We start from the raw sequence: 25,800 nt of genomic DNA on the forward strand, positions 1-25,800 counted from the left end.
ATTATTATTATTATTATTATTATTATTATTATATCTTCCTCTCTTTGTCAGCAATTTAACACAAACTCGCTGGGTTGTACCCGAATAAGCATTCTCTTACATTCCAAGACAGATAACAACACCTTCCTTTTTTTTCACCATTTGTAAGTACAGCAGTGAGCGACACAATAGCCACAGTAGGTGTTGATCATCTAATGTGAAGCAAACTATGAAAATGTGATTGGTGAATGAAAAACATTCTTATATTAGTGACATTCTTTAACAAAAAAAGTATATTTTTATTTTATATAGCCTAAATAAGGAGTTTAACAGCCTATTTTAGGCCCTAAAATTCCGCTCTCTAATCATCATCAACATCAATATCACCATCACAATATCACCACCGCCATCAGTTCATCGCTATCTATCTATCTATCTATCTATCTATCTATCTATCTATCTATCTATCTATCTATCTATCTATCTATCTATCTATCTATCTATCTATCTATCTATCTATCTATCTATCTATCTATCTATCTATCTATCTATCTATCTATCTATCTATTATCTATCTATCTATCTATCTATCTATCTATCTATCTATCTATCTATCTATCTATCTATCTGTCTGTCTGTCTGTCTGTCTGTCTGTCTGTCTGTCTGTCTGTCTGTTCGTCTGTCCCCCCATCCAACCATAATTTATCCATCCATCCATCCATCCATCCATCCATCCATCCATCCATCCATCCATCCATCCATCCATCCATCCATCCATCCATCCATCCATCCATCCATCCATCCATCCATCCATCCATCCATCCATCCATCCATCCATCCATCCATCCATCCATCCATCCATCCATCCATCCATCCATCCATCCATCCATCCATCCATCCATCCATCCATCCATCCATCCATCCATCCATCCATCCATCTATCTATCTATCTATCTATCTATCTATCTATCTATCTATCTATCTATCTATCTATCTATCTATCTATTTCTTCATGGTCTTGTATGTCTATTGAGTTTAGCCACTTGAGGTATGCGGCTTCTTTATTGTTAAAAGCATCCTGAATTTCTTCATTCCATTTTCAAACGTTTTCTGTACCGTATCTAAATTACTGAGTGGCCAGACTTTCTTCAGTGGCTGTCTTCACGGATTCTCGAAGATTAATCCAATCTATCTCATATCTTACTCGTAGTTTAAAATGCGTCTTCACCCGGTCTTCATACAACTTTCTTATGCTTTCAGTCAATCATTCATCAAAATCAACAATTTGAGGGGGGGGGTGTAAAATATTAACTAATAATGGAGCTACGCCCTTTTTACAATAAAATTAGATATAATCAGCCACGTTTTGCACTGAACACACAACTACTGTATCAATATCATAAATTATAACACAAGAGTACCATTTACGGTATATACTAACTAAAATTATTTCAATCACTTATTATCATATACATTGCTTTCTTAAATTGACAGCATATTGGGAATTATATATTATTATATATTATATATTATTGTGATGTACCGAAGTACATGTACCAACATCGGGGTGGAATCCGATGTGGCTTAGTGGATAGAGCATCAGCACGTACAGCTGAAAACCCAGGTTCACATCCCGGTGCCGGAAAGAATTTTTCCCCGTTCCACTCATCTTTCATCATATATTGGGAATTAAGTCAATGACTTCCCAAAACACGCCATGAAATGTTTCATATATAAAAATTTTTATCTCGAAATGGAAGCAAAAACGAGCAAAATCGCATTAAATTTTTTCTTTGAAATATCTCAAAGAATATCCCCTCAAATTAACAATATTACTTACGGTTATTCCTGCATATAGCTCCAGGAGCTGCCGCCGCCTTTTAGCAACGAACCGATTGGGAGCTCAGCGCCAATTCCACTGTAACTTACTACCATATGGTCGGAATTATACCGTTCTTGCACTAAAAGATCGGGAATATTTTTTAACGTATGCAACAAGCAAAACATTAATTTAACAAAAAAAAGTGGAGCCACCCTCTTTATGCAGGGAGCCCTTAAATTTTTGTCCATTAAAATTAAATACACTATATTAAAATTTAATATTACACATTCGAGAAAATGGATTCGGGATATTGCATTCGGAATTATTTCCTTTTGGGGAAATGGTTATTCTGAATATTGGATTCGGGGTTTTGAACGGGAATCTTAACATCATTATTTTATAATAAAATTATAACCACCATCAATGGTATCATAATCAAAACAATCACCATCATTATCATTATCACCATCAGGACAATTGCCATTACTGACATAAGCACTATCACAATAAAATCACTACCATCTTATGTACTGCAATCATTACAATGATTACATAATAAGCACCATCATAATCACTGTGGCTATCACCATTATCACAATCATACCCACCACTACAATTAATAATCATAACCAGGCTTAGGATCCGAAACAACTTAAGAATGAAGTGAAGTTAACAGTCGGAGTACAGATGGAGTGAGGTGGTGCGTTGAGTTTTGTTTACCTTTGCTTCGGTGTACAATCCGATTCATGATCAGAGGTGCAGTAGTCTATTCTTCCGTCTCTCCCTACGAAACGAACTCAGGCCATCACAGTGCATATTCAATTCATAGTGAACAGCTTTTTCGAACTAGTTGCAAGTATGGTTGTTCAATGTAACGCTAACGACTTCAATGTCGCCGAGGGACATGAAAACTTGTGAGGTATGTATCCTACTTCATTTTCCACCGTCTCTAAATTGTACCATTAACAGTAGAAGTCCACACCTGTGGAGTAACGGTTAGCGCGTCTGGCCGCGAAACCAGGTGGCCCGGGTTCGATTCCTGGTCGGGGAAAGTTACCTGGTTGAGGTTTTTTCCTAGGTTTTCCCTCAACCCAATATAGTAAATGCTAGGTAAGTTTCGGTGCTGGACCCCGGACTCATTTCACCGGCATTATCACCTTCATCTCATTCAGATGTTAAATAACCTAAGGTGTTTATAAAGCGTCGTAAAATAACCTACTAAAATAAATAAAAACAATAGAATATAACGCAGCACATTGACGTCGTCGTTTACATTCACAGTATGTCTACTATGTTCAAGGAACTCTATAGTCAAGTTGTGCGTACATTGGTTGCTAAAGTGTCCCGGATCGTAAGCTTGATCATAACACAAAGGCTAATAAGGATTTCCCGGTCTCTGATCGAGTCAAAACCCTGGCAGAACACTGGTAACTAACCCTTGAGGTAAATTTCGGTGAAGTCTGACGGGCCTAATTAGTCAAAACAATCTCCTCACCTACGCGCTGGGGCCCTCTGAGAACTCTTAAGATGCAAAAGAGAGAGTGGTATGCGGAAACCAAAGGGGAAGCTACCACAATTATCTTTCCCAAGAAAAACTGCAAATATGGCATGATGAATCTTCCCATGGTAAAAGATTCCCTTCATTCGATGACAGACAATATTAAGATATGAGGAGACTAAGAGGAAGGCAGAAAATAGGGAAGATTGGAGAATGCTGAGTTTGCAGTGAAAGACTTGCCCTTGGGCAGAAAACTATGAATGAATGAACACAATAACCTTAGCCTTCAAGACCCTAGTCTATATCTTCTCATTTGGTAGCGTTGAATCCTTTACTTTCACTTACATTATGGCCCACTCTCATCTTTGCGGTGGTTGAGTGGTCAGACCTCTGACCTGTCACGCAGGCGGCCCGGATTCGAATCCCGGTTAAGTCTGGGATTTTTCATTGAAACATTTGTGGCGAACAAGCCGCAGTTGGGGTCTTTCTCGGGGTTCTCCCGTTTTCCCCCATATTAAGCATTTACATCATTCCGTCACCATTTCTCCATTTCTTCATCATTCCGTAGCATTCCCCGAACGCCGGCTGGCGACGCACGGTGGGGACTGGCCTAGGGACGAGGGGGTTGCCTGCTCGATACCTGGGTACGCAGCGAACCTTAGTGTAGTCAGCCGGTGTGGATTTGGGAATGCGCCAGCTTGAGGGTTAGGGCAATAGACAGTAACAGGTCGCAGTGCTGAGCCATAGTGCCCCCCTCCCGTAAATTCAATACAAATGATCCACTCTCTGCTGTAAAGCGACCTTTGCAGACAAATCGATACGTAGTGGTTGAGCCCCCGTGAAGACAGTGCAGGTGAATCAATCACTCTGGTCGGTCGGGGTTACTAGTCCAAGGACATTCATCCCTCTTATCGCACTGCTTTGCGTGAAACGCAATTAACCAATATGAGCGCCTGGTGTAACCTACATTCTGCATAAACAAAGTACATAGCGTTTCATGCAGTGTACTGTTGTCTTTAGATCTGCGAACTGTAAATACTCACATGCTTGAAGACGCTTTCAAAGGGACCACCACCACTAGCAACACAATAAATTATACTACCGCCATCATTAAGATATAGACAAACACCAGAACCATCAATAATACCACCACAATATTTAAGACCACGAATAACACCATCATCAACAGGATCACCAATAACAAATAACGCTACCCTCCATTAGGACCAACAATAAGACCATCACTAAAATAACCGAAAACAATACCTTCAACATCACCATTAAGACCACCAATAACATCAGCACCAATAGGACAAATAGCAGCACCACCTCAATAATTAAGTGTAGTAGATTCGCAGTACAGTAAAGTTGCCTAATTCCGTGATATGCTCTCTTCACTGAATGTCACGAGATTGGATATCTTGCTATGAAGTTTACCGATGTCTCAAAAGTAGGCGAAAAATTCATCTTTTGAGAAAGATATCTGGCGCTATGATCGAACGGCAAAGTTTTGACTGACATTCAATTAAATGATATACTGGGTGTTCATTTCAAAGTGTGTCATGACGTCACTGTTGATGAGTCAGCTATTTGAAGCAAGTTTCAGCTTTTGTGTCAGAGAAGTTGCCTATTAATCAAGGCGTTCAATCTGAACTTGAGAACGTGTACGGTATAACTTGAACGTCGTAGCAACAGATGGCGGTCTGTACGGTCTGTGTGCTACCATAACCTCTTTCGAACTGTGTTTTGCGCGGCCAAGTCGTACGCAGGGTATTTGTTATCATCGGTTGCGTACGGCAACATTCCACAACACAAATCAAATGCTCCGTGTCCATATTGACCGTCGAAATTAATGTCAATAAATACGTAAGTAATCGTCTTAAACCTCTCCACATATCCCGACAGTAAGAAAAAAACTCACCTCAGTACATGTTTCGAAACAGTTCACATTCCTGCTACTACCGGCGTTACCGTACGTATCGGTAAGTACTCTTCTGAATGAACGCCGTACTTGCTAGGCAACTTCTCTGGCACATAAGTAGTACACCTCTGCGGAAGTGTAGGAAGATTGAATTCTGTAGGCTCATCGACTAGCCACATGACGGCATACAGCGATCCATGACACACTTTGAACTGAACACCCAGTATATCACGGTATTAGGAGTATCACGGAATTAAGCAACTTTACCCTATATTATAGATTTAATATTAGGCTAAATATTAACTTTACCCTAGTTTAATTGACAAATTAAAAACGGGACATTAGGAGTAAATAATAATAATAATAATAATAATAATAATAATAATAATACTGTAGTAATAATAGAAATAATCACAAATACGTTGTACGTTACCCTAGTTTAATTGACAATTAATTACAGACAGGACATTAGAAGTAAATAATAATAATAATAATAATAATAATAATAATAATAATAATAATAATACTGTAGTATAATAGAAATAATAACAAATACGTTGCACATTGTTACAGGTACACATGTGAACACAAGCGCTCATTGTCTAGATTTTCTATAAAACTTTTCACATTAAGATGCTAGGCGCTAAATTACGTAGGAGGAATGTTGTCGAGGTTAACCGAGAATAAGGGTAGATTACTATATGGGGTGATTCACGAATATTTACCGTCCTCTACGGAACTTATTTCTGAAGACATTTTGAGCAAAAAATGTCATATAAACATAGTTCCTATTCTCAATATTTTCAGAGTTACACTAATTTAAAGTTGTTTGTAAAATACGTTTTTTCTTTAGTTTGAAGGTAAAAGAATAATGCAAAGAGAACGAACCATTCAGAAGTATCATTTCTTTAATTGGCAAGTATTATGAAGTTAAAAATGTGCTGTGAACTCCTTAGTTGCTTCGTACAGACATCTTTTTCTATTTTTAACTAGAAAATTATATTATTCTTACGCACTTATCACAACAATTATTACAAATCACACCACTTCCACCGACTTAATTATTTTCAGTTCAGTTTTGCTCCCTAATTTATAGTCTTGGAGAGTATACAACACAGTTTTAAAAAGTCGACGTCCGCTTTAGTACGCTTGGCCGCACGCTTGTGAACGGCACTCGTCGCTCTACGTAACTGCATACGGCTGTCTTTGATTTCCGTATCGCTCGCGCTGGCTGCTGACTGCACGCTGACCAAGATCACGCGTTCACAGCAATGCGTTCCAATAACGAAACGTAACTCTGTAAATATTGAGAATAGGACCCATGTTTATATGACATTTTTTGCTCAGAATGTCTTCGGAAATAAGTTCCGTAAAGGACGGTAAATCCTCGTGAATCACTCTGTATATAATAAAGACGCTGTATTAATGATGATGTTATTGAGGTGGTATTTTGGCAAAATTGAGACCGATAATATGCTAGGGATTACCTAGCATTGGCATTATATTTGGGGAAAATTTAGAAAGAAAAACAACACCTACGTAATCAGCCCAAGTGGGATACGAACCCACGACCGAGCACACACTCTCGGATCTAGATATCAGCTTTGCACTCCTTAGCTACACCGTTAGCTTTCAAATTTGCAGAGAATGATTTACTAATATAACGAGTGTGACAGGAAAAACTTTTTGAAGAAAATATGGGCCTCAGTCCTTTCGTTCATCATAAACTTTGTGGAATCTGCTTGTCAGTCGAATTCTTTGGCGAAAAATAATAAAGCTCGATCCAGGCGATGTTAAATAACGCTTGTTCTGTTAAATTAAGTACAGTAACTATAATCCTACCAGTATATCTTGATATTAGAATTCTTTTGCACTTGAGAATGCTTCATTTCGGAACACCTTGCAATAAATCCGCCATAGTCCCGTTCTTCCCACTCCCGATGTATGATATATTGCTCCTCAGGGATGAGGAGCCAGGGAGGCGAGTAAAAAGGACGGGGATTTTGAATAATATGCTATATAGCCGCCAGGTTTCGTATAGGACATTTTCTTACACAAAGGAAAGAGACCCCCATGTGATTTGCATCCATAAGAAGGGCGATAGATGGCTCTGGTAGCACGTCTCCGAGATGAGATGGGGGGGCGGGTATTCCCACGTGGGGACGCTGAACCTGTTCTTCCGACGAGCAACTTAACCAAAACTGTGGTAAGATATCGAATCTGGTTACGCACGAGAAAAAAAAATCTTATACGTACAACTCACGGAAGGAAAGTCAGTGTCATGCTCCATCCCGTCATAAGCCTCAATGAAAATTGTTGGAAAAATCTGTCTCCAGATTTATACAAAATTATATTTTTAGCATCTCTGATAATGAAAAAGTTAATTTTGACATGTCATCTGTGTCTTCAGGTTTGTACAATATTTTCTACTGAACAACTGCGTTAATTTTGTTCACACTCAAGTTCTAAGACTGAATTCATCTGAAAAGCATGCACATGAAATAGAGGTTGCACCCATGCTCCAGTAAATGATGTTTCGTCACAACATTGTATCGGTTTGCTCAGAGAAAAATATGCTATATGTTTACGAATAACTGAGCCCTTTTTTAGAAGGGTATGAACCAAACGACGGCAGGAAGATAAATTGCTTGAAATTACACGACGTAGGTGAAATTGGTGGAATTTCTGTTCCTGGCTTTGTGATTAATCCGTGGCGGACAGCCTACGAAGGCCAAGGCCGACCAGCCGACTGCTGGCCTCACGTCCACATACCTCAGCAGAGGTGAACGATCATCCAAAAAAACGGAGACATCGTGTGGTCAGCACGATGATCCCCACCAGCCGTTACAGCTGGTTTTCAAAACCGGATTTGGCCACCTATCATAATTCCCCAAATTCATCACGATGCTGGTTGGACATCGGTCACATCCACTGGCCGAATTTCCTTTAGAAAATTCCTTTCCCATGAAGACTCGAACAAGCGCTCATTTTGTAACGCCAGTTCAAGCATGATGTCACAGCTCGGTTCAGACGGTATGAAAATTCATCGAAACGGGTATTTATTCCACTGTTTTTGAGGCCTTAAAAATATATAGTTCGTATAGATATTTCATTAATATCTACTAGGGTCTCTAAATTTTATTTAATCGAACAACAGAGAGGTACAGTTCATAGGAAAATCTGCTTGGTTTTGTCGTTTTTCATAACCGCTTAGAAATACACTAACAAATAGAACAAATTTTGGATCCAGTTACTGTTGTTATACTAGCAGTGGCCCACGGACCACCAGTTGCCAGTTGAATCAGTTACAGACGACGCAGACTGTGTGATATCTCCGCCCCTCCCGTCAATACAACCCCACGAGCTAAATCTCTGTACACCCTCGCATCGCTGAAATCTACAGATAAGCATACTCCCACTCCTTAAACCCTCCCTAATCGGAGAATACTTATTAGACGATTTGCATGCACTTTTCCCCAACCCTTCGATAAGGGTGACTTAATAAGTAACTCAGCAGAAGTCGCATTTTACAAGGTTTACCCTCCGCTTATCCGGATTGAAGACTCTTCAAGGACGAACTGCTGTAACTTTTCGGCACAGACTTTCTCAATGCAATAATTACTACTCTCAACGCCCGATCAAGATGTCAATATTGTTGTATATAGTAATACTTATATTTATGATTACTTTATTTGATTTACTACATTGGGATGTTGGGATCCTTACAGATTAGAACATATTAAGGCACTGGAAAAGATTAAAAAACGGGCTCTCAAGCGTTGTCGTAATAATTCACCATTAAAATGGGACACACTCATGGACAGGAGAACGCGAATTCGATTATGCGCAATGTTCAAAACACACAGAGGTGAGAACGACCACTCATATAAATTGAGGGAAAGAAGACAGAGGACGGACACTGGAAAGCTTTCTTTTCTCAATCGTACTATCAGGGACTGGAATGCTTTACCTGCAGACTTACTAAAGGCTTTACCAATAACCAAAAATGTATTTAAAAATAGGCTTAAGGACTTTACTAATAGACGGTAGTATATTATACACACTATTTAAAGGTGTAATTGATATTTTGTTATTTGAAGTGTTGTATCAGTGAAGAAGTGTGTTGTGTAAGTGAAGTGTGTTTCTGTCAGTTGTGTAAGTGAAATGTGTTTGTATCAGTGAAGTTCTATAGTTCATAGTGGCTGTGCAAAGTATTTGAACAGTAAAATGTTTTTGAAGTATTAGTGAAATCAGGATAGAATCAGTGAAATGTGTCGTAGTTCTAGTGCAGTGAGTGAGTTGACAGCGAAATAAGTGTAGTGCCGAAAGGTACTTGTGCAGGTATGAACATATCATACTCGTGGGTCTTAGTTCGAACTTAGGGTTAAGATACAAATTAGATTTACTTTAAATGTTATTTTAAGTGATCGTGCTTCATTTAATTTAGGATGCTCATTATTATTATTATTATTATTATTATTATTATTATTATTATTATTATTATTATTATTAGTATTATTATTATTATTATTATTATTATTATTAATAGTATTGGTTATTATTATTAGTAGCCTATTATTAACTTATTATTAATTGTTTTTTATTAGTTGTGTTTATTATTAATTGTCATTATTGAGTGTAATTAGTTACCACTGCCACCGGGTATATACCCATTTGCAGTGTGAATAAATACATACATACATTTCCATAAATTTATTTAATCTCTAACCACACGTTTATTCATTATTCCAACAACATAAACTAAGAAGATACACATGGACATGCCCAAGTAACGAAGAAACTGAACTTGGAAAAACTGAAGAATGAAGAGGAAAGAAGAAAATTTGCTTTCTGAGAACAGTAACGAGTACTGGACTGATCTAAAAAGCTGTATACAGACAACAGCAGAAGAAACAATAGGATACAGAGAAGGTGAGAGAATTAAGAAACCTTGGGTCACAGGAAAAATGTTGGAGAAGATAGAGGAAAGGAGAAAACGGAAAAAATATCAACACAGAAGAAGATAGAAGAAACTATAGGAAACTAAACAACGAACTAAGAAGATAAACTGATAAAGAGAAGGAAGACTGGATGAAAGAGAAATGTAAAGAAATAGAGGATCTAGAGAGAAAAGAAAGATATGATTTAATGTACCGAGAAGTAAAATGTTTGGACTTCACAAATAAAAAAAGCAAATCAATGTGGTTGATAGAGGACGAAATCGGAAATGAAATAACGGGAATACTGAACAGTTGGACGAAATATGTAGAAGAGTTATATGAGACAGGGAATCGTCCAGATGACTTAGCTATAGAATACGAAGCAGCCGTATCAGAAGATGAAGAAGGATTTTCTATTTTACGGGAAGAATTGAACTAGCACTTAGGGATTAAAGAAGGTGAAAGCAACAGGAGTTGATGGAATCCCCATTGAATTAGTGAAATGCTTCGATGAAATTTTGTCATGCAATGAAATATATGAGAAAGGCGAATGGTTTGAAGATTTCACGGAGACAGTGTTGCTTCCAATACCGAAGAAAAATAATGCCAAGAAATGGAACGAGTTCAGAACTATCAGTCTGATATCGCACTCGGCGAAGATTCTTCTGCGCATACTGAATTGATCTGTATATTCTAAGATGGAAGAATATGTGAAAGAAGAGCAGTTTGGCTTCAGGAAGGGAAAAGGTACGGAGAGATGCAATTGGACTGCTACGAACAATCGGCGAAAGATACCTAGACAAGAATAAAGACGTGTATATAGTATTTGTGGACTTAGAAAAGGCGTTTGACAGAGTAGATTGGAATAAACTGATGGGGATCCTAAAGAAAATTGGCGTGGATTGGAAAGAGAGGAGGCTATTCAGTAAACCTTTAGGCTATATGAAACAAGTCAAAATCAGGATAGGAGAAGAAATGTCAGAAGGAAGTGAATTAGAGAGAGGTGTACGACAATGATGCTCTTTATCACATATCCTGTTCAACATCTACTTGGAGGATTTGGTGAAAAACTGTTTTCAGAACATGGGAAGAGTGATAGTAGGAGGAAGGAGAAAAAATGTGTAAGATTTGCTGATGATATGGTTTTGTTAGCAGAAGAGGAGATGATACTAAGGGATATGCTACTGGAGCTAAATGACAGCTGTGAGCAGTATGGAATAAAGATAAATGCAAACGAGACTAAGAACATGGTCATAGAAAGAAAAATAAAGAAGGTAAACTTGAGAATTCTAAATGAGGCAGTAGAGCAAGTGGACAGCTTCAAATACTTGGGATGTATTATAAGCAGTAATAGGCTATGACCTGCTGACAAGAAGTCAAAAGAAGAATAGCAATGGCAAAGGAAGCTTTTAATATAAAAAGAAGCATCTTCTGCGGATCTCTGAAAAAAGAACTAAGAGACTAGTGAAGTGGTTTGTATGGAGCGTGGCATTGTATGGGTCAGAAACATGGACATTACGAGGAAGTGAAGAGAAGCGACTAGAAGCATTTGAAATGTGGATATGGATAAGGATGGAGCGTGTGAAATGGACAGACAGAATAAGAAACGAAGCTGTGTTGGAAAAAGTGGATGAAGAATGATGCTGAAACTGATCAGAATGAGGAAAAGGAATTGGTTGGGTAACTGGTTGAGAAGAAACTGCCTACTGAAGGATGCACTGGAAGGAATGGTGAACGGGAGGAGAGCTCGGGGCAGAAGAAGATATCAGGTGATAGACGACATTAAGATATATGGAACATATGAGGAGACAAAGAGGAAGGCAGAAAATAGGAAAGACTGGAGAATCCTGGGCTTCCAGTGAAAGATCTGCCCTCGGTTTATTGTAGACCAGCCTTTACCTGTGTGAGCAGGCATTTTCTGTTCTTTTCTGTATCAAAACTGTTAAAAAACTGAAAATGCGGTGGCAGATATGAGATTATAAAGATAACTAACATTGATCCTAAATAGACCTATAACGACATTTTAAGCATAAAAACAGTTACGTCATTCTCACTGAAGTATAAAAAATATATTTTCTTTTCAGTTACAAGAATATTATGCAAAGTATGTATTGAAATTAGAGTAATGTTTTATTTTATTATTTTTAATATCAACTTTGCTGTTAACATATGAATGAAGACCACTCACTTTTTCCAGGACAATTATATTATTTACGTTTTGTTTAATTGAAATATACAGTTAATATCGGAAAATACAACAGAAATATCACTACTCATAATCACTTAATATTAACCCCAAAATCTAATATACCCGTTATTCCACTGGCGACTTTTGAAGGGATCCGCCAAAATGCTGATCTATGGAAAGTAGGCCGCAGTGCTAATAAGTTTGAAAGCCACTGGTCTAACGCATTAACCTGATATTTACCTAAGAGAACATAAACCCGCATAAAATTTCATAAAGAACAGTCTTCGACCTTGTGGTTCGAAAGTCACATTTTTATAATGCGAGAACTGACTGCTAGTCTATTCTGGACTCTTCATGACGACGATGATGACAAAAATGAAGGTAAAGATTTTAAAGATGATTGTGATTATAATGATGATGGTGATGACGACAGTATGGTGATATCGACAATTAATAATAAAGTCTGCTGTCAAAAAATCTGAAAGTTAGAACTCATAAAACAGTTATATTACCGGTTGTTCTGTATGGTTAAGAAACTTGGACTCGCACTTTGAGAGAGGAACAGTGATTAAGGGTGTTTGAGAATAAGGTGCTTAGGAAAATATTTGGGACTAAGAGAGATGAAGTTACAGAATAATGAAGAAAGTTAGGCAACGCAGAACTGCATGCATTGTATTCTTCACCTGACATAATTAGGAACATTAAATCCAGAAGTTTGAGATGGGCAGGGCATGTAGCACGTATGGGCGGATCCAGAAATGCATATAGATTATAGAGTGTTAGTTGGGAGACCGGAGGGAAAAAGACCTTTGGGGAGTCCGTGACATAGATGGGAAGATAATATTAAAATGGATTTGAGGGAGTTGGGATATGATGATAGAGACTGATTAATCTTGCACAGGATAGGGACCTATGGCGGGGTTATGTGAGGGTGGCAATGAATCTGAGGGTTCCTTAAAAGCCATTTGTAAATTGTAATAATAATAATAATAATAATAATAATAATAATAATAATAATAATAATAATAATAATAATAATAATAATAAGGGAGTATAATTTTTTTTCAGTTATTTAACGACGCTGTTGAAACTAAGTATTCAACTACTGTTATTTAGCATCCATGTGATTGGTGATAGCGAGATGATATTTGACGAGACGAAGCCGAGGATTCGCTATAGATTACGTGACATTTGCTTTACGGTTGGGTAAAACATCGTAAAAACTCCAACCAGGTAATCAGACCAAGTGGGAATCGAACCCACGCTCAAGCGCAACTCCAGATCAGCAGGCAAGCGCCTCAGTCGACTGAGCTACGCCGATGGCTAATTGGTATGTTGATTCCAGTTCTTTGGAGTAGGAACATTTTAAATAAAACAAAGACCCTAATTTATGAATCATTGGTACGAAGTCTTATGTTATGTGGGGCAAAATGTTGGGCATTAGACAAAATAGACGAAAACAAATTATTGTAGGTCTATTCGCTACTGAAATGGATTTCTGGCGGGGAGCAACGAGAAAATCAAGAAGGAAAAAATATATTCAAAGAATTAGAGAAATAAAATTGTGGATTAAGGAGGTAGAAAAGAACGTTAATGAAGTATTTGAAGAAAGAAGATTAAAATGGTTTGGACACGTGAAGAGGGTAAAAAATGTAAGAATACCGTGATGATGATGATGATGATGATGATGATGATGATGATGATGATGATGATGATGATGATGATGATGATGATGATGATAAGAGTGGATTGCGGAGGGAAAGAGTAAAAGAGGAAAACCAAGAGAACAATGGATGGATGGATGGATGACATCAGAAGAAATATGACTAGAAGAGATGTTACTGAAGAAGATGCTGAGAATAGAAATTTGTGGAGGAGCAAAATTTCTTTGGGTGTGAAGAATAAACTACTGTATTGAAGAAAAGCCTAACATATAATAATGATAATAATAATAATAATAATAATAATAATAATAATAATAATAATAATAGTGGCAAGAACCTAAACAAAAAGCATTATTATTATTATTATTATTATTATTATTATTATTATTATTATTATTATTATTACTGAGAAACAAAAAAATAAATGAAAAAATTGAAGAAAATGTTTGATGAATAGCAAAATAAAAATCTAAATTCTCATTGCCAATTCTGCAATAGAAATGAGCATTTCGGTTTCTCTGAACAGTAGACAGTTGACGCAAGATGTTTTGTTTGCTTTGTGACGCACCTTCAATGCCAAGAGTCGCGGCGGTCACCCCGAGAGAAAGGCATCGTAGTAGGTACGAGATATGTGGAACATTTTTTCCAGACGTTGGGAGGACTGAGAGGGGAAGGGGGTTTCCCAGTGTGTTCCGGATTGTACTGTACTGGGATTGGCTGCGAGATAGATCGATTGCTTGCAGTAAAACCGGCAGTCGAGATAAGGGCGTGATGAATGGCTGCACAGCGTCACTTGGAGGGAAGGGGGAGAGCAGAAGGCAAGGAGAAGTACACAATGATCGAGAAGTGAAGTACACATCGATCTGCCGGGTCCATCACACAGATTACCGTCCTTACTGCACACGTTTTCTTTTCGGTCCGCCACGACGAAAATATTACGATGCCTAATTTCAAATTATTCACACCTCAACGAAAGGGATAGCCATGCCTTTATCTCGATACCACGAACGTAAGTTTAGTCATGGGTTCGATATCCGAGACACACAGCAAGAACTGAACCCAATATGTCAAGGGTTCGAACCTCGTATGACAGTGAGCGATGGCGCTGCCAGAAGACGAATGAAGTACCCTATGTCACGGTTCTAGGGCTTCGAAAGTTATGCCTCTGGCCTAATGTCTGGTTGATTTGTATCTAACTGACGCTAGATAAAAAACATCCCTACATAGTTGCATCAACATTTTCGGTATTTTACTCTGAAAATTTTTAGAAGGTTCTTCTGTGAAACTGCAAAACCTGAAATGAGACAAGTGGCCTATGAGCTTAGAGGCCACATAACTTGTTACAAACACCGAGCATTCCAAGCGGCAACTAAATTCCAATAAATCTTAAGATTACCGGTACTTCACTTCCGTTCTTTTTAACTTGGAGCATAATGCAGTTCCTGTTAAATGTTTGTAAATTTTTTCTTGTCGTGTTAGGGCCTTAATTTGTCATTATTCACACCAACTCTACAAGCAGCTCATATATGTCGCTAATGCAGAGAAGCATAGACCACGTAATTTCTCTGAGTCTATCCAGAATGCACCACAGGTGATGGATCCACATTACTCTCGTAATAAATGATGATGATGAGATGATGATGTTGATGATGATGATGATGATGAGATGATGATGATGGAGAATTGGTGGAATGTCACAGGGGAACCAGAGTACCCAGAGAAAACGTCTATGTTGCCTGGACCATGGGCTTTCCCAACACAACTTATAAATTCAGAGTAGAGCAGGACTTGAACCCAGGCTCCCTGGTTCATAAGCCCAGCGCTCTAGCACTGAACCACCATAATTGTCTGGAACATTTTTTTAAATGAAAAATGTTTCTTAAGAGGCACTAAATTTTAAGTCTGATTTTTTTTTTCTATAATAACACTAGTCAATAAATTTAATCTTTATTTTCTGTAACAAATACGAAATATTGGTCTTGCTAAATATGAAAATTACACTAGAACTTTCGTAACACGTATTTATTATTATTATTATTATTATTATTATTATTATTATTATTATTATTATTATTGGAGATCTCTCTTTACTTTCAACAATTGAGATTTTTTTACTCATTGTAAATAAAATTGGCCAAATACCTTATATTTATGTGGTAAAAAAAGTTATGACGTGAAAAAACAATCAATTTCGTAACTAAAATATCTAAAAAACAAACAAATGATTTGATTTGTATTTGAACAAGAGAAGGAAGTGCAAAGCAAAAGGAATTATCATAAATAAAATCAACATAGATATCATTAGAGAAGTGAATAGAACCATTTGAAATGTGGATATAGAGAAGAATGGAAAGTGTGAAGTGGACAGAGATAGTAAGAAATGAAGCTGTGTTGGAAAAAGTGGGTGAAGAAAGAATGATGCTGAAACTGATCAAGAAGAGGAAAAGGAATTGGTTGGGTCACTGGCTGAGAAGAAAGTGCCCACTGAAGGATCCACTGGAAGAAATGGTGAAGAGTTCAGGATAGAAAAGGATATCAGATCATAGACGACAAGCTAGTCTCTTCCAACCACACTTTTTCATAATCATACGCTTTTTGACTCCATTCTGCAGGCTTAGCACTTTTTTCAGACGAATTTCACTATCAGGTTCACTCGAATCTTCGTTCAGCTGGCGAGTGCTCTCAATTTTCCAGACTTGTCAACCCAGTGACTTTGCAGCAGCACATGATCCCAAGTCAGCACTCCCGACAATGAAACATTGACCGATGTGATAAACTTGGGATATTGTTACGTGAGAAGAAAAAATGAAGACGTCACAAATGTGTATAAAGATATGGACTTGGGTTATTTCTAGTTGGTGGGAGGTCACTCTCCCTTAACAGAGCTAATATCTGAAGAAATCTGAATTGCACAAAAGAGGTGGCTTAATCTGTTGTTTTATTTGAGGCCCCAATTTAATACTGAATTTTTTCGACCATTTGTGAGGGGCAATAAAATATGTTGTTGTTTTCTAATGCCAGGCATTTGACAATAAAGGCATTTGACCTCTTGCACTCCAATATTTTTCAAAGGTATTGTCATGGTCAGTCATTGAAGCACAGATTTTGAGGTGTTCTGAATCCATTTCTTGATTTGAATTGCACAATGGACAGTTAAATGGCAGGTTGTAGCCGATTTAAGTGAACACCATATTTTAACGTTTTGGTGGCTACTTCATCCACACACAACCCCCAGAATGTCTGCAGGAACACACCTGCTGTTGGTTGACGGGTCTACTAGACCTAGTTGGGAGATCTTGTTGATCACCAGCTTTCCCTCCTTAAGCCATTGGAGGACGATTTTAGTATCATAGCAGGTCAGCTATAGGAACAGAAAAGTAGAAAGAGTAGGAAAGAAAAGTGAAATGAACTCCTAGGCCTCGAATGCTCTAATACTGTCGAAGAAAGTAAGAGTTCAGTCAGAGAACTGGATAGGAAAGGGTAAAGAGGGAATCAGGTATTGAATAGAGAAAAATTATACCAAATTCGGTCATTAATTCATCAAGCTGACCAGTGCTAATTGATGAGTAGCCCCTCCCTTTAGTTCAGCTTGTAAAATTATGCTTACTAACAGCTGCACCACAGGAAGGTAGGGATGGGACATTGGGTATTTGTCCAGGTTGGTTCCTTAAAGCCTTCAATGGGAAGGATTAATGGCTCTCCCATGTATTCCACAAATACCGTTTTGCAGCCAGGGCAATAAAATATCAAATGTTACTTAGGAGTAAGAAATAAACCAGCATTTCCTTATGAAAATTGGTAATTAAATTGGACTGTATTTTTTAAATATCTGTTTACTTGACAGTAGAAAATATATTCTTGCAGATTATGCGTGACAAATAATATGCCTGCTACATATTTAGTTTTTCATAACATAGATATCAACCATCCTACAACCTAAAACCAGAAAATTCAAATAAAACCTTCTCCTGTAAAATTTGGTTTCTTAGACTTGGGCTGTTGTTTCAGTTAGAACCTCAATTATCAAGGATTATTTATATTTTATCATTATTTACCAGTACTTTATTTTGTGTGTATCGTGTTATACCTGTTACACATAATAATTATTATTCGAAGATTACATTCAAGTTTTAAATCTCGCTGCTACAACAATGGAAATATATAACACGAAGTGACAAAGCCGCATGCCCGAGCCCAATTTATAAACGGCGAGTTCTTACTTCCAAGAAATGTGACTGTGTATGTCGCATTGATAGGGTTATGTGAGAGCAAGGCAACATTCAACTGCTGAGTGGAAGAACATCATTTATACCATTATGCAGAGCATGCGATTTAGATTATGCATAACCTGCGTGGCAAAATGTGATTGTCTCCCTAGCATCAGTTGAGCTATATTAAAACAGGCAACTGCAGAGTGGAAGAACGTCACTTATACCGTGTTCGAGAGATGTGATTTAGGTTCCGCATTTGACGACTCACGTATGCTTATAGTCAATTTGTCTGTGTGTTCTATAACTCTGCTGCATGACATATTTTGTTAATACTAATAGTAATAATACTTTCAAAAATATTTGTGAGAGCTGTGCTTTATTTATAGTGCTTTTTAAGTTAACCTACAACATTCTGTATAACTGTAAGTAGCCCCTAAATGTGTAATTTTGCCACAGCTTTCAAGCGATATGTAATTTAAGAATCGCATCTGCAGGTAAGACTGCCGAATCAGCAAGTTCTGTGTTATTAATGAAGATAAAACTGGCTGTAGATATGTGTAGAAATTAGTAAACTTTTTTGCGCCTTTGTTTAATATTTTCTCGTGAAAAATCTGTGTGGAATGATACAGATTATAGTGGTTTAAATAATATTTACAGATCCAGGAAACAGCACAAAGACTCTGCACGTCACGATAAGTGTGGAAAAACAACTGCATTTCTTCGGCAAAACCCTAAGTATTGAATTTGCTTTAAGTGATCAGTATAGACTTTCTATTGAAAAGCATAGTGAACTTACTCGACAGAACAGAAACATTCTTGGCCATTCTATAAGGGTCTTGGAAGATTAGGTCTTGCATTAGAGAGCATGACGAGAGTAAATCCTCGAAGAATAAAGGCAATTTGATAGGACATTTGAATGAGATTTCAAGGCACGGCAGTTTACTGAAAACATACTTAGAATACTCCACTAGCTATGTTTCGTGGCATTTCACCTTCAATTAAAAAATTTTAGAGTAGGCTAACCAGACATCCCCGATTTCCGAGGACAGTCCCCAGTTTTGAATTGCTGTCCCCGGGGAGCAAATGTCCCTGTTTTGTCCCCGGAATTTAATTTTGTCCCCAGAAGCTTTGATTTTGTTTCAATAAAATTTTACACGTAAGTATTTAAGGATCGTGATGAAACTGCTGCAATTCATGCACATTTCTGAACACTTCTCATTATCAGACAGAAAAACCAGCGAGCACAGTATGAGATATTTTGCACTCTTTGAGAAGAGCATAGCATTTTTATTTTTGGTCATCTTAGCATTCGCGTTGCGTGAAAGAGTTAGAACTGTCACAGTGTCCATTTGTAAGCAGTTCAAAAATGAGAAATTTTGTGACAAACCAACAGGTGAAAAGTGGTGTGATATTTTTCAACATTTCAAGAAAAAATTAATTCCGTTTGAAAAACTTCTGAAAATAGTGTCATTAATCATGTGTCTTCCAGTCAGTAATTCATCACTTGAAAGACTTTTCTCCACAATGAACTGAATCTGGACTGATAAAAAGTCAGAAAAAAAAAGTTGAAACAGTTAAAGCTTTGTTAGGTCTACAAGTGAAAAAAAAAAAAAAAAAAACTTTCATTCTTCATTTGAAGAACTTAGTGTGAAGCTGTATAGGAATGAACAGATCCTTAAAAAGATGCATTCTTCAGACAAGTACTTGTAAAATGTGTGTGTTAGAATAGGCCTATCATGTGGAAGACTTCCATGCATGCATCAGTACTGAAATTGAATTCTTAGTAACTATAATTATCTATATACAGGAGTTACGTGTGTTCATGCATTTAATTCAAACCTTTAAGATACTCTATAAATTTAATGTGCAAAGTTCTATCGTTGTATCTACTGTTACATGTATTTTCTTTAACATTTCAATGGAGAGTGAATAGGTAAGTGTTTATGGTTTTTCTTTAAATTGCCGATGTCCCTGCTGGACCATAAAAAATCTGGTCAGCCTATTTTAGAGTGACTTGATATTTTCAGTGGGGAAGTCATCGATGATAAAATTAGGAAAGAGGATTGTAAAGCTTCATTCGTAGCTTTCATTCTGGGTAAGAGCTCTGACATAGTATGAAATCACAGTTATCTTCAATTCTGCGATATGTAACAGAAGATGGCGACAGTGAAGGAGTTTTAAAATGCACAGATGTCAGCATGGATAGTCTGCAAATGTTCTCCTTGAACATGCTCTCGAAGTCATTAACGATTTTGATTACAATGATAAACTTATTGCTCAAACCTACAATGGAGCGGCTGTGATGGTGGGAGAACATAATGATTTACATGCAAAATTTCGCAGCCACTGTAAGTCAGCGATTTTTGTGTATGCTACGGCATACACATACAAATTAAACCTCGTCTTAACCCAGTCTGCCATTTTTATGAACCAAGTAAAAGTGATCTTCACTAATCTTGCTGGATTTTCGATGTTTTAATGTTAATGTTATGTTTTATTTAATGATGCTCGCAACTGCAGAGGTTATATCAGCGTCGCTGGATGTGCCGGAATTTTGTCCTGCAGGAGTTCTTTTACATGCCAGTAAATCTACTGACATGAGCCTGTCGCATTTAAGCACACTTAAATGCCATCGACCTGGCCCGGGATCGAACCCGCATAGAAGGCCAGCGCTATACCAACTCGCCAACCAGGTCGACTGGATTTTCGAGATTTTTCTCTAAATCATCAAAGCTGAATTAATAACAGATAATGAAGATTGTGAATGGGACTACAAAAACTGTTGTTTGTGCACGAGGGCTGTTAAGTTTACTGAAGGACTTTGATTTTATTTTCTGCTAATATTATTCGCTACAATATTCCCACACTCTGATATTCTGTTTCAAAAAGTAACAGATGTTGCTTTTGTAAAATAAAAATTCATAATTTCGAGGAGTACAAGCAACGATTGAAAAATTACTTTGAAGAATTTTGGGAATGCATGGATGATTTTGCTGCTGAAAATGATTCTCAATCTGAAAGATCACGGCTGGATGCAATCCCTGGAGAGGATAAGAAAATTTTATATAGGCGATTGTTCAATGAAATGCTGCACGTTATCAGAATATTAATCAAAAGATTGTAAAAATTAAAAATTGAAGCATACACAATTTACCACCTTTGCAAATTCGCTGCCTGAAGAAATATTATTAAATCTAAAAGAAAATTATGAAACTTATTTTGATTTACTGTATTATCAACAGTAGGCTATAGTTGGTCCCGTTTTATGCACTTTGGTCTTTTGTGTTTTATGTAAACACGGCCAGGCTTCGGTCCGGTAAATATCCTTATGCCTTATACTATAAGAAAATTATAAAGACAATTTCAAAATTAAACTCAAACATTCATCAATAAGAGGCTATTTCCAGGAACACAACTCCTGCATGTAACGAAAGCAGACTACTGTATTTTAACAATTTAAAAAATTGCATTCCTATGTCAAAATGTCACGCAACGCCACTGATAGTTATTGCTAACTCAAGGTATCGTTCAGTAACAGTAAATTAAATACTTCATACATCCAGAAAACAAGAAATTCTGAAACAGCAACAATGATACAATGAAATGACAAAGTGACCTAATACACGTCGTCGTCGTCATCATCATCATCATCACAGACTATATTTGCGACCTTTATAGGCTACTTAAAATGTTGAAGTGAAACAATAAAAACCAACAAATGACGTGCACTGTAAGATGTGAGGTGGCAACTAGACGTTTGCATCACCATACTACTTATGCTGATGCCAAAATCACTTTATAATGCAAAGTATAGGATACACAGTATATGTACAAATCAGGTCAAAATTAATTCATACATTCATGGTTAATGAAAGAAGGATAATATCTAAGAAAGTTTGTTCATTGGAAACTAGTCTAAAAACTTGCTGTTATATTAATCACAGCTATGATAATACAAAATAAAATGCTTCCATTATATAGATATGTAAGAAATCCTTTATTAATAAAAAAATATGCTGCAGAATATCATGTTTTAAATGTGAGGTATTATTTGTTTCACTACCTCAGTATCTCGTAATTAAAAATATACATTTATATATTTATGTTCAGAAGAATGAGCTAAATGCTCCCCAATTCAGCCATTGGAAAACAACATACTGTATTGTATGTTCAATTGACAGATTTCTTCTACATCAATCAATACCAGCATCTGTTTTAGATTCATGCTTTCACGATTGCTTTTCCAGTATTTTCTCCTTTAAGCATCCCTATGAATGCTTTAGTCATGTTTTCAAATCCCTCTGTCACAGTTTCACGATACACCAGTTTTCCCTGCAATGACAAATTACACAATGATAGCCCTTGTATTTTTTTATTTTAGTAGGTTATTTTACGACGCTTTATCAACATCTTAGGTTATTTAGCATCTGAATGAGATGAAGGTGATAATGCCGGTGAAATGAGTCTGGGATCCAACACCGAAAGTTACCCAGCATTTGCTCATATTGGGTTGAGAAAAGCCCCGGAAAAAACCTCAACCAGGTAACTTGCTCAGACTGGGAATCGAACCCGGGCCACCTGGTTTCACGGCCAGATGCGCTGACCATTACTCCACAGGTGTGGACTAGCCCTTGTATGTTTGCAGAAATTATAACCTACATTAATTTATAGGAAATAAAAAACTGAAGTAATATCAGTGTATGAACTAATCTATTAGGACAAGGCAAAGCATCACTATTAAGGCCTATGAAGGTCCATGCTGGGCAGTATGTGTCTATGTGTCAATGATGAAATAGTGATGGAACGGAGAAAAATTCTCTCCAGCGCTGGGATTTGAACCCGGGTTTTCAGCTCTACGTGCTGATGCTTTATCCACTAAGCCACGCCATCACTATTTCATCATATGATGACGCAGAATATCTGCATGGAAATATCATATGTACTTCGGTACATCAAAAAAAAAAATAAAATAAAAAATATATATATATATATATATATGTCAATGGCATGGCGAGGAAATAAGTTACAAAGGTGGTGCTAATAGAAGATAAATAACAAGGTCATAGTAATGCCACAGTCTAGTCTATACAGTCACGAAGCTTGAGTTGTGAGGGTGCTAGGAACAATTGACTGTGCCGGTACTATTTCGCATTGTCTGTAATGAGGCGATATTAGCGATCCTAGTGGTTAGCAACTATCTATGGATGCATATTTACTACGTATTGAGCTTCGTGACTGTATATACTAGACTGTGGTAACGCTGACAGCGACAGCAGTGATGAGAACAAGAGAAGAAATACCAGAAAAAAAATTCTGCACTCTATCAGAGATACACCTCCATGTAGAATACATTGCCCTTTTTCGGGAATGAAGCTATAGTTGTGTTGGTTGTACAATTATATTTTTGTTTCGGTTTACAAATGGAGAGTATGGGTCTATGATAAAAGAAGTAATTAATGAAGGTTATGCTTTGAGATTGGGAACTAATTAACATCGCATTCAAGATGCCTTAAAGATGTTCTTTGTCCTGCAGCCAATAGGATGGGATTCTGACACATGCATTTATTTACATTCAGAGTCTTCTTGTATGGAATGACGATTAGACTACCAAGGCCAGCAGGATGGGGAGAGAGAGTGAGAGAAAGAAGAAGAGGAAGGAGAGAAAAAAGATGAGTGATGAAGATGAAGGTGAAGCTAAAGAAAGTAGACAGAAAGCAAAAAAAATTAGGAAATTTCGAAAATAAAGAATATTAACGTTATACTGAATTTACACTGTTTTATCATTTCGTCAATGTGAAAAAGGAATGCCTAATTCTAATACTAGAGCACCATTTTGTTTCTTTAAATATAATTATGCAACATTAAAGTACAAGAGGTTTACATATCAATAATAATGGGTATGAAAATAATATATGAGGGGCAGTCAAATGAAAATGGGTCATCATGCGTATATATCACAATGGGCAAGTTGGTACCACTGGAATTTTATTGCTGAACTGACATCTGGAGGCGACTCGCGAAAGCACACTTACAACCTCTACTTATACACTAGTCGTTCGTTTATTGTGCTGGAAGTGAGGTTAGAGATATGTGTGTTCGTCCAACATCACTGATGGAAGTACGTAAAGAAGAACAGCAAGGTGTAGTGCGATTTTTGACTGTTGAAGGAGTAGGAGGACGAGAAATCCATCGTCGCATGTCTGCTGTTAATGGCGGAGACAGCATGTCATGTTCGCATGTACTGGAATGGACACAAGAGATTTCGAGAGGGGTGCGTGTCACTGCAAAATGATGCTCACCCAGGACAGGCTCATCGTGCCATCATTCCTGATGTTATTTCAAATCTCAAATTTATTTATTAATAGCCTACATTACACTTGAGTTACATTAGGCATTGCAGCCCGAAAGAGCAGAAGTTCGTGCTCTTGCGCAGTTCAGATCAGTTATACAAAATATATCACAAAATTAAGAGAGTTCAATGAGCACAATAACATTAATATATAGTAAAATACATACAGTATGTAATAATATATACAAATAGAAAATACAAAAGTACATGAATATTAGAGTATCAATTTTTAACTCAATTAGCTTAAAAGAAATATAAAACAAATAATTAATCTAATTTGTTCCCTAAATCTGTGTGTGTTAAATGTACTTAGTTCAGGGTAAGCTCTAATTAATGCATTATATATTGTTGGTCCAAAATTTCTGCTGTGTTTTAATCCAGCAGTTGTGTGGCATTTTGGAGGTGTTCAGAAAGAAACTGTAGTTTTGTCTCGTACAGTATTCATGAGGATCAAATTTAAATTTATTCTGATTTTTATGGAAGTAAATCAGCAATGTTTGTTTATAAATTTGTTCTAGATTTGATACATCAAATTCCTGAAAAATTAATTTTGTTGGGTAATCTAAATGTTTATACGGACAAATTTTGATAATTCTTTTCTGGAGCAAATTTAAAGGGTGGAGAGTCGATTTTGTCATTTCTCTCCAATATACTATATGTGTGTGTCTAATACTCAATATTTAACAGTGAAGTCATTCTCCTTCTTGCTTCCCAATATTTAGATGAAAGGTCCATAAAATTTTCCAGAGATTCAAAGACATTTAGATGTTCCATATTCATGGCATCTTCCTTACTGCACAATAAACATTTAGCAGAGTCCAATAATCCGATTCGATGTAGATGTTTTGTAAGACAGTCATGACCAGTAATCAGTCTGAACATGGCCACGTGGTAGATCAAGAATGGATTTTAAATCTTGTAGTAGATTGTTCCATCTTTAACTTCCCCAACCTAATATACCATACTGAATTATTCATTGAAACAGAGCTAAGAACACGGTATGCAGAACATAAACAGGTAAATAAGAACACAGAATGGAAGATTTGTGGATTGTTTTACGCAATGTTATATAGAAAGGATGATGGTCTTATAAGGGGAAATTGACAGATCACTGTGGAAGAACTTCGTCATTTAAAGGGAATAAGTCACGGTTCCGTATACGTCATTGCAACGAAGCACCCGCATTACCAAAAAATCTGCGCTCGATGGGTTCCACATCAGTTGACGG

The 25,800-nt window shown here is 37.0% G+C and overlaps 1 protein-coding gene across 4 annotated transcripts in view; it reads right to left on the reverse strand.

Moving 5' to 3' along the window:
- Positions 1–22,196: 22,196 nt before the first annotated feature.
- The window catches only part of LOC138696516 (prostaglandin reductase 1-like), a 52,013-nt gene continuing 48,409 nt past the window's right edge, over positions 22,197–25,800 (reverse strand). For all 4 annotated transcript variants that reach the window (XM_069821580.1, XM_069821577.1, XM_069821578.1 and 1 more), the window contains one exon: positions 22,197–22,555. In XM_069821580.1, the coding sequence (XP_069677681.1) occupies positions 22,445–22,555 (111 nt within the window). In that variant the 3' untranslated portion in view covers positions 22,197–22,444. The remainder of the gene's footprint in view (positions 22,556–25,800) is intronic.

This window comes from Periplaneta americana, chromosome 3 (assembly GCF_040183065.1).
Source record: "Periplaneta americana isolate PAMFEO1 chromosome 3, P.americana_PAMFEO1_priV1, whole genome shotgun sequence".
NCBI classification, from domain to species: domain Eukaryota; kingdom Metazoa; phylum Arthropoda; class Insecta; order Blattodea; family Blattidae; genus Periplaneta; species Periplaneta americana.